Source organism: Ananas comosus, linkage group 1 (assembly GCF_001540865.1).
Source record: "Ananas comosus cultivar F153 linkage group 1, ASM154086v1, whole genome shotgun sequence".
Lineage (NCBI taxonomy): Eukaryota > Viridiplantae > Streptophyta > Magnoliopsida > Poales > Bromeliaceae > Ananas > Ananas comosus.
Genome location: NC_033621.1, coordinates 19,465,178 through 19,476,263, shown reverse-complemented (window position 1 = coordinate 19,476,263; position 11,086 = coordinate 19,465,178). Strand labels below are relative to the sequence as shown.

At 38.9% G+C, this 11,086-nt stretch overlaps 1 protein-coding gene across 1 annotated transcript; it reads left to right on the top strand.

Moving 5' to 3' along the window:
• Positions 375–1,925, top strand: LOC109718491. The gene is made up of 2 exons (XM_020244747.1): positions 375–927; positions 1,290–1,925. Exons 1-2 carry the CDS (start codon positions 477–479, stop codon positions 1,598–1,600), a joined length of 762 nt encoding a protein of 253 aa, XP_020100336.1. The 5' UTR covers positions 375–476; the 3' UTR covers positions 1,601–1,925.

The following is an 11,086-nucleotide window of genomic DNA, read 5'->3' as shown; positions in this document are numbered from 1 at the left end:
TTTAATCCATGGTTAGAAATAATGAAAAAAGTTGATCCAAAAGCTAAAAAACTGGTAGCAACAATGGAATTTTGCTATTAATAGTAGCCCAGTCCAACTCTTGATTATATATAAAAATTAACATGCATGTACTTGGTCAACTCCCACATGTCAAATAACCATGTTGGCACCAAATTAAAGCAAAGTAATTGCATGATCAAAGTCCACGTGGCTTTCCACGCCCACAATACAAAACTACTTAGTAAAGGTTCATTATCTACACGCATCAAACTAACTAAGCCTAAACCCTACCCAATCCAAAGAAGTAATCAACTGTATTGTACTTACAAGCCAAGTAAATCAAGAAACACATGCATATTCATATACAAACTCCCCATCCCCTCCATCACATTCCAAAACATATCATCAAATCCCTTCAATTAAATTAAGTCCCTTCTTTCTCATTTCTCTCTCTCTTTCTACAAAGAAAAAAAAAAATGTACTACACAAGAAGGAGGTCCAAAAGAACCACCAAAGAAGACCCACCCTTAACACCTTCACAACCACCTCCAACAGTACAAGAAGAATCACAAGAAGTGATAGAGGAGAATATTAAGGAGATGAATAAGAGAGATCTCATAGAGAAGGACTTGTCATTTCCTACTACACTAACCCGAGAAGCTCCCCCGACGCTCCCCCAGCAGGCGCTGCTGTCGCAGGCACTGACGAACACGGCGACCCTGGCGAAGCTCCTCCCGTCGGGCACCCTCCTCGCCTTCCAACTCCTCACCCCGGTATTCACGCACAACGGTGTGTGCGACACCGCCACCCGCAGCATGACGCAGGCCCTCCTCGCCCTCCTGGCCTTCTCCTGCATCCTCGCCTGCTTCACCGACAGCTTCCGCTCACCCGATGGCCGCCTCTTTTATGGCCTTGCCACTCCACATGGTTTTTTTTTTTCTTTTTTTTTTTCTTGCAAGTCTCTATCTGGATAAGGAGAATAACATAGAGCAGGAGAAAAGAAAATAGTGACAATAATAATTTTCTTAATTTTTTGTTCTCTGAATGTAAAAGGAGAAAGAAAAATCTTGCGTTATTTTGTTTTCTCTGTTTTATTCAAACATTTCTCTCACATTCTCTCTCTCCTTTTTTTTTTTTTACTTCCTAATTTCTATCATCAAATTTTATCGAAGACATACTAGAATTTAAATGCCATGATATATATCTCCTGCTCTGATATCATATAAAATAACTATTTGTTTCAAAAAATTTAAACGGTGTCATTAATTACGTGTTACGATATTCAACAGGTATGTGGCTCTTCGATCCTTCCGCCATCACTGCAGCCGACCAGATCCCCGACATGTGCAAGTACAAGCTCCGCGCGATCGACTTTGTCCATGCGGCGCTGTCAGCGGCGGTGTTCGTGTGCGTGGCCCTGCGCGACAAGAACGTGGTGGGCTGCTTCTACCCGCAGCCGGAGAGGGAGACGCAGGAGGTGCTGGACATACTCCCCCTGGGGGTCGGAGTCATCTGCAGCTTGCTCTTTATGGTGTTTCCTACAAGAAGGCACGGAGTTGGCCATCCTGTGAGCCCTGGATCACTAAGTTCACAGAATTAGGGTTTCTTTCTCTCTCCCTCTCCTGTATATACAGTTGTTGTTTTATTTAACAGATCGAGCTGCATGAAACAAAAATTTTGTGGAGAGTATCCTGATTACAGTGAGATCGTCGCATCTGCCGTTTATTAAGATTAGAGCGTTGTACATGGTGAATGCCAGATTAGACAATCTCGCCGTGGAAATGGTCCCTACAAAATTTTTGCATGGTGATCGATTAGTGGCTAACATATTTGTTGATTCAATTTGTAATTATTTAACTCATTCTTCTTTGGTTCTCATGATGTAAATCTCAGTGGAACCAATGGCCATGTGCATCATTTGATCGATCGAGTTAACATTCTTAATTATTTGTTAATTTACTTTTCTTTCTTCTTTTTTTTTTCTTTTTTTCCTTTGGTTCGATCTAATAGAGTTGGCGATGCAATTAATTAACTGAGCAATAGCGACATTCCTTAATTTTAATAATCTGTTATTATTGTTTTTGATAGACCAAGACCAAATTAGAGAAATTACAATTGGATAGAATGCCAGTCTATTTATGCCAATATAAGGAACAAAAGATGGTCGTTTAGAAGGTTGATTAAGAAACAGACCTAGTTAATTAATAAGGGCACAATTGAGTAAGCGTGGGGGATAGAAACATTGGCTACGTGTGAGCAATGGCACTTTTACATCACGGCTCTTCTATCTCTCTCCCTCTTTTTGAGTTTAAAGTCCTTAGACATTTTATTTTAAAATAGAACTTGATTGCATTTTCGTATAGTATAGTACTTTTAGAATAACATAATCACACTCCACCGCAAAGGGAAAAAAAAAAAAAACTTAAGTATTTCCAAAATTAGATAAAATAGGAAAATAAGGATAACATTCGTCCAACCTGTGGGAAAAAGAGGGAAAGGATATGTTAGTTGGCCTCTAAATCTAAAATATTAACTAGCACGTAAATGAAGCTCATAATTTTAAAAAAATCATGAAAGACTATCTATTGACAAAAATAATCACCCATATATATCTCTCTCTAATTTCAGTTTCCAATCTCGAACCACATTAGAATGTTTCTACTGCTGAATCCGTCAAACTCCAGCTCAAAAGATATTTATATGTATGAAATCTATGGCGCCTAATATAAGAAAAGTAAAGGATAAGGAAAAGAANAAAAAAAAAAAAAAAAAAAAAAAAAACCGTGAAAGAGAGAGATAATTAAGAAGGCAGCGAAAAAACTGAATAATAGTTCTTCTTAAAAAAGAAAATAAAATTGAAAATAGTAAACAAGAAGTTAAACATTAGAGAACGAAAATTGATAAAATTTCGAATCTATTACTCTGATTTTGGTTGGATCTCTGTAGTCCACTAAGAATCGTAAAAATCTGAGGGGCAATAATCTGAAGGGTAAATTGAAAGGATGGTCCCTCTATTAATCCCTATCCTGTAACTTGCTCTACGTACTTCTAATACTTCAGTATTCGAACTTCTACATTTGTCATACTTTTAGTTTCTCATCGTTGAAAATAATCAGAATTATATTATAACAATGCTTAGCGATGCTTGAAGTAAATTAAAAATAGGATTAATTTCATACGGCTTCCTATAATGGTGTATTCCTATGAAGCTTAGGTGATAATTCTATGCTTGCAAATATATATGTTAGGGCCAATAATAAAACGCCACGTGGCAAATTGGTGCACGATTTAACCGGGAGTCTTAAAAGTCAGGATTAAATGGCATTTTGTGCACTGAGAGTAAAAAAGAATAACAGCATAACCGCAAGCGGTTTTGAGCGGTTAGGATCGGCTTGTAGTGGGCCCACGAAAATAGAGAAGTGGCCTGTCGTGTATGTTAGGATTCGTCTATATTGGGACTTATCTAAAATATTTCTAATCCATATGGGATAAGAAATAAATATTTATAATTATCTGTTATATTCCTAGTCCACTTGGGATAAAGAATATGTCTAACAGATAAATCCTAATCTGTTTAAATCTCTATCTTTGAGATTTTGTTAGAATATGATTATGATTAATATCTTCCTTATGGCCTATAAATATATAAGGTATTGACCATATACGACATAAGAAAGACAACAAAAAAAAAAAGGGAATCATCTCTCCACAAAAAATTCTCTCTTGGGTTCGCTCTATGGCACCATCTGAAACCCTAGGGATTTGGGCGGTGTGCGGCAATCGACTCTAGTAGCCGAATTGCAACGAGTAAGAACAACGTGCAATAAATTGAGACAGGGCGTTAGCAGATCAACGAGTTTGTAAAACAAGACGAGATCAGATCCTGATAATCACAACATTAATTCCGCACCATAAAGAGGTATGTAAAAATCTATGTGATTTTTGCGACGATTGATTTTTGGGTATTTAATTAATTTAATCCAACAGTGGTATCAGAGCCATGTAGTTTTTGTTTTCGCTCGATGATTCGTTTTTTTTTTAACATCAAATATATTTTTAGATTCGTTTTTTTTTTAACATCAAATATATTTTTAGATTGTTAAAAATAAAATGAATCGGTTGAGGCAAACCGCATGCTGCCCACTCTGGACTTGAGAGGCCTTCCTGTGACGGGCTTACGGGGGCCCGCGCGCGCGGGGCCTGCGGCCTGGCGGAGCCACCCGCGCTAGTCTTGCAGGGCCTGCCCGTGCAGGGCCTGCGGGGGCCCGCATGCGCAAGGCCGGCGGCCTTGCGAAGCCGCTCGCTGGACTTGCGAGGCCCGGCTGAATTGGGCCCAAGCATGCTTGTAAGGCCAGCGTAAGCCTAAGCCCAACTCAAGGGCTCAATGGTTCAATATAAAATAAAAAAGAGTGAAAAAATTTTGGCATTAGGATTTGAACCCTCAACCTTACCTCTACACCTGCTTCGTCGAAGCACCTCAACCTATGTTTGTTTTTTAAAATTTATGCAATCTAATTCTTAATACATTGTCTATGATACATGTGATTTTTTAAGTTGCAATGTGTTATTTTGATTAAATTGCATAATGTTCATCATTTACTTTGAGATGTGGATTTATTCTTAATTAATTTGATATATTATTTTTTATTTTTTATTTGCATTGGATGAGATGATTATTAATCTTTTCAAAGGCAAAATTTTCGATTTGAAGATGCAGTGAGAAATTATATTATCAAATTGAATTGAGAATAAGATTATGGATATTTGTGCTTAATTTAAAATTATGTGCATTATTGTAGTGATATATGGCTTTCAAAAATTTTTCCATCGCGGATTCGTTAAATCAAAATAGGCTTGATGGAGCAAATTATAACATGTGGCATAGAAAAATTCAATATCTCCTTAGTGAGAAAGGGATATTTAGCCATTTAACCAACAGTATAGTTCAGCCTGAAGAAGGCACGACGGCTCAGCACCGTCGCGATTTACAAGCCTATAACGAGTGGCTTGAGAAAGATCGAAGTGCACGATATACCATGTTGAGCTGTATGCACGGTGATTTGATCAAAGAATTTGAGAATTATGAGACTGCTAAAAATATGTGAGAGCAGCTCAAAGTGAAATATGGGGGCACGTCGACCACAAGACTTCGTGCCTTGAATCTCAAATTCAATCAATACTTGTTGGACCCGAAGCATTCTATGGCAGAGCACTTAAGGGTGATGTCTGCTATGATAAGAGAACTTAAAGCAGCCGGTTGCGAGCTCACTGATAAACAACAGGTTCAATCAGTTATAAGGTCCTTACCAGATTCATTTTAGGATCAAATCAAGATTGTGCTGACTCATAATGAAAGTATCAAGACCTTCAATGATATAGCTCGACATCTTGAGTTGGAAGCGGGGCGCAGAGAGGCGAACCGTGCCAATGCACTCGTTGCCCACGGTGGACAACGCAGAGGCAAGTGGCCTAAGCACAAGCGCCGAAATAGAGAAAATAAATATGCAAAGACTGGAAACCACGCGCCGAATGATGGCGGAATTGAGAAGCGCCGCAAAGGCAGGCGCGGAAAGAAAAATTTAAATAAAGTGAAATACTATAACTGTGAAACATAGGACACTTCGCTCGTGATTGCACTGAGCCGAAGAAGGTAAATCCTAATCCTGACTCTCTTATTTATGTATGCTCGTACGTTTTTGTTGCTCACATCTCTCTGATTGGATTGTAGACACAGGAGCAACGAAGCATGCAACGAGAGATCGAGCAGAATATGTGGATTATCGTCGGGTGTCTGCTAGCAGCCATTATGTCATAATGGGAAACGACACTGAGGAAAAAGTCCTTGGAATTGGCGCATACCAACTTAGATTGCGCAATGGTCATTATTTGATATTACATGATGTGCTGTATGCACCGAACATCCGATGTAATCTACTGTCAGTTTTAGCGTTACTTAGATTAGGTTTTTATTTTCAATTTATGGATACTTAGTTAGCTATTTATTTGGGCAAGGACTTTTATGGTAATGGTTGTTTAAAAAATAATTTCTTTGTCTTAGATTTGGACTTGGATTTTATTAATCATAACAATAATTCTGCTTTATTAGTTTCTTCTGATATTGTATCTGATTTTATCAAATGGCATGCGAGATTGGGTCACATTGGACAAGAAAGAATGGCTCGACTAGCTAGACAAGGCCTATTGGGGTCACTCGCTAAGCTTAGCCTACCTCCTTATGAATCATGTTTAGCAGGAAAAGCTTGCAGAAAGCCTTTTGGTAAGGCACGTAGAGCAACTCATCCATTGGAGCTAGTTCATTCAGACATATACGGACCTATGAATGTGAGAGCACGTCATAGCGCGTACTATTTCCTCACTTTCATTGATGACTACTCCCGTTATAGTTCGGTATATCTGTTGTCTCACCGTTCAGAAGCTTTGGATTATTTCAAACGCTTCTTAGTGGAGGTTGAGAACCAAACAGAAAGAACTCTAAAAGTTCTACGTACTGATAGAGGACGAGAGTATTTATCAGACCAGTTCAAGAAACTATGTGAGGAAAAGGGAATACGCAGACAGTTAACTATCCCTGGTACTACGCAACAAAATGGTATTGCAGAGAGGAGGAATAGGACACTTTTGGAAATGGTTAGGTCTATGATGGCGCAAGCCAACCTCCCAATTAGTTTTTGGGGTGATGCGTTGTTGACTGCTGCCTACATACTTAACCGAGTGCCCTCTAAGTCAGTTCCTTCAACTCCCTATGAACTATGGCATAGTATAAAGCCTAATTTGGAAGGCTTACGACCATGGGGATCAGCAGGATATGTGCATAATACTTCTCATAAATATGAAAAGTTAGGCCCTAAAGCAAATAAACAAATTTTTATTAGATATTCTAATTGCTCGAAAGGCTATGTGATGTATTGCAAGAATTCTAATGGAGGAATGACTGAGATAGAGTCGCGCGATGTGGATTTTCTTGAGAGTAATTTTTCAGACATTAGTGAGATTAAAAAGGATCTTGCACTATACGAGTTGCAAGAACCTAATGGGAATGTACCATTGTTAGGCGAGAATGAGGCACTGAGGCCACATGATGATATAGCCCAAAATAGTGGGAGTGATCCTATGGTCAGTGGGAGTGTGCCGATTGACCATGGCTCACAAAGTCCATCATTACGAAGAAGTAAACGTGGAGGTGTTCCCCGTCTTCAATTTGAGATTGAAGGGGAATCGTTCATGTGTGCTTCTACGGATGTTGATGAGCCGGCTTCTTATCCTAAAGCTTTGAATTCACCAGTTTGTGATAAATAGCTAGCTGCTATGTAGGATGAGATGAGTTCTATGGCTAAGTATAATGTGTGGGAGTTAGTTGATCTTCCGTCTGGACGTAAAACTATTGGAAATAAATGGATTTTTAAAATAAAACGGAAGGCGGATGGATCAATTGATAAATATAAGGCTCGACTAGTGGCGAAAGGATGCACCCAAAAGGAGGGAGTAGACTATGAAGAGACATTCTACCCAGTGGTGAGGTTTGCCTCAATTCGCCTGATTCTGGCTATCGTCGCACATTTAGATTTGGAATTGTTCCAAATGGATGTGAAGACTGCATTTCTCAATAGAGAACTAGACGAGGAGATTTATATGAATCAACCTCATGGTTTTATAGCCGAAGGACAAGAGCGCAAAGTGTGCCGCTTAAAACGTTCTATTTACGGTTTGAAACAATCGTCTAGACAATGGTATCAACGTTTCCATAAACCAATTATTTCAATAGGCTTTGTGATGATCGAAGAAGACCATTGCGTGTACGTTAAAAGGGAAGAAAAGAGTTTTCTTATCCTTTCACTATATGTAGACGATATCTTGTTGGCCGGAAATAATATGGAGTTAATAATCACCACACAGGAGTGGTTGTCCTCTACTTTTGAGATGAAGGACATGGGACAAGCGGATTAAGTATTGGGAGTCAAGATCCATAGGGATCGATCTCGAAAATTCTTAAGTTTGTCTCAAGAGGCTTACATCAAAAAAATTTTGGAGCGATTCCGAATGCATAATTCGAAACCTATTGACACTCCAATGGAAAAGAGTCATTATCTTAGCCTTGAACAGTGCCCTAAAACAGAAGAAGAGAGAAAGCAGATGGAGAAAGTCCCATATGCGAGTGCAGTCGGCAGCTTGATGTATGCAATGATGTGTACTCGACCAGACATATGTTTCGCTGTTGGCATGGTTAGTCGATATCAGAGTAATCCTGGTGCAGCACAATGGCAAGCAGTTAAAAGGATTTTCAGATATCTGCGAGGTACTGTGAACCTTGCTCTATGCTATCATGGAGGAGAGCTTAGATCGACGGGATACATCGACGCTGATGGATCCGCAAATAGAGATGAACGCAAATCTACCTCGGGATATGCATTTATACTTGGAGGAGCTGCTATTTCATGGTGTAGCAAGAAACAACCATGTGCCTCCTTATCGACTATGAAATCGGAGTACATTGCATGTACAGCAGCAGTACAAGAGGCTGTTTAGCTAAGGAGATTTGTGATAAATTTGAGTGTAACAGCACGTGCAGATGGTGCTGTTATTATCTATTGTGACAACAAAACATCAATAGCTTATTCCAAGGATCCAAAGTATCATGGAAGATCTAAACACATTGAGACCAGATATCACTTTATTAGAGATATAATTACACAGGGACAGATTGTAATTATATTTGCATCTACTCATGATATGATAGCAGATCCTTTTACTAAACCCCTTGTTAGAAATGTTTTTCATAAACATGTTAGAGGATTGGGTTTGTGTAGGACTTGACTCTTATATATCTTGTATTAATAATTTTGCTAATAAATATTTTTGATCTCTTTTTTCAATCATATACATGTTTATTAAATTTTAAATTAGTGCACAATATCCTTGTGAGAATGAATGTCACCCGGCCCTTGATCATTCCTCTCACACGAGTGATCGCCCTGTCGCTAGGAGAGCGAGCAGGATGAGACTAATAAGATCACATAAATGCAGTTAGTAATGCAGGTGATCCACTTTGCGCTATAAGAGCTAACGAGTGTTTAAACTTTGAATGTCGCCTTAGATAAGCTAAGATGAGACTGTACGAAGTCGACAGTAGAGATGGTCCACGACTCTTCTCGGCCTGTATGAAGCCGAATGTAAAGAAGATACCATGTGGGTGACTGTCTTGAGGTTTGTTGTCTTGAGTTACAACAAAAACGACATTCGTATGGTTCTTTGAGCGTGACATGTCCTTAGAGGTAGCTCTACCATAGCATACGTTCATACCGTATGTGCAAGATCGATCACTATGTTTTAGAGAGTGGCGAAATTGATTCCCGTTTCGTCGCTGTGTGAGCTTTCGTACCCTTTGGGACTTAGAACCATTTTATGAAGTGGATACTTGATGATGCTACTTTAGCATGATATCCAAGGGCCATGATTGATTCGGTCCAGCGGAACATGTCTAGGAAAGCAGTCAAGTTGAAATGGATTGACATGAGACATCTAAGGAAAAATCATTTGATAATACACCTATGATTTGTGACTCATAGCCCGGGCGATTATATTGATATTTGTTGTCAATATAGTCATGAGAACAAATACATTAATGAGAGAGATCTAGCTTGCTCTATGGGATCAGAGATGCTATGATCTGGTGTAGTTCAATGATTTGGGTTATAGACGAGATTTGGAGTTGTAGTGTTATGTTAGTTCGGATGGTGGCTTAATATAACACTCCTCACTTATGATTCTTCTCGTTATTGATCGCACCAATCATTTCCCGTATGAAGAGCAGAACGAGATGAGAATATATTTGGGATGAGAAAGTATGAATAAGTACCAAGTGTGTACGAGTGGGAGATATTAGGATTCGTCCACATTAGGACTTATCTAAAATATTTCTAATCCATATGGGATAAGAAATAAATATTTATAATTATCTGTTATATTCCTAGTCCACTTGGAATAAAGAATAAATCTAACAGATAAATCCTGATATGTTTAAATCTCTATCTATGTGAGATTTAGTTAGAATATGATTAGGATTAATATCTTCCTTATGCCCTATAAATACATGAGGTATTGACCATATACGACATAAGAAAGACAACAAAAAAAAAAGGGAATCATCTCTCCACCAAAAATTCTCTCTTGTGTTCGTTCTAGGGCACCATCTGAAACCCTAGGGATTTGGGCGGTGTGCGGGGTTCGACTCTAGTAGCCGAATTGCAACGAGTAAGAACAACGTGCAACAAATTGAGACAGGACGTTGGCGGATCAACGAGTTCGTAAAACAAGACGAGATCAGATCCTGATAATCACAATATTAATTCCGCACCATAAAGAGGTATGTAAAAATTTATGTGATTTTTGCGACGATTGATTTTGGGTATTTAATTAATTTTATCCAACAGTGTATATAATCAAACAATAATAAGCGGAATATAAATAGGCGAGTAACACCTGAAGGAGGGGTCTTTTTCTAGCGAATAGAAGACCACTTTTCAATTTCTACGCATTTTCCTTACATTCCTAGGAATAGTCTAACTTGTAATCTTTTCCATTCCCGCATTTACTGTATTTCTTAGAATTAGTTTTAAGTTAGATTTCTGGAGTCTGTATGCCGCACAGGCACACTCTCTTTTGTACAAGTTTCCAAATCTAATTTCTATATATAAGGGCATTCGGCTCTTCAGCCGACCCAAACTACTGTACATTCCGTACATTCGGCTTATTCAGCCGAACTGATTCTACAGTAAAGGTCTTCGAACTGGGCTGATCCGATCCCTCATCAGCCGAATCACTTGATCCGTCGGAGGGCGCGAACTTTGAGGGTTACCATGTGAAGTTGTACCTAATCCCTGCATGCTTTCCTAGGGAGATCTTTGACTAGGTCAAAGGTTAAGGAATTCGGCTCCTAACAATTTTGGCACGCCCGGTGGGACAACTTTTGGGTAAATTTATATTATTACAGAAACAATGGCTAATGATAATGCCATGAACCTGCGTAATAAGGTCGTTACTTGAAATTCTGGGAATGACCAAGCAAGTA

Bases quoted from the DNA above. Each gene is read 5' to 3' on its own strand.
- LOC109718491 (XM_020244747.1), top strand. From the start codon at position 477: ATGTACTACACAAGAAGGAGGTCCAAAAGAACCACCAAAGAAGACCCA. The intron at 928-1,289 runs GTTTTTTTTTTT...GATATTCAACAG, and splicing joins TGGCCTTGCCACTCCACATG to GTATGTGGCTCTTCGATCCT.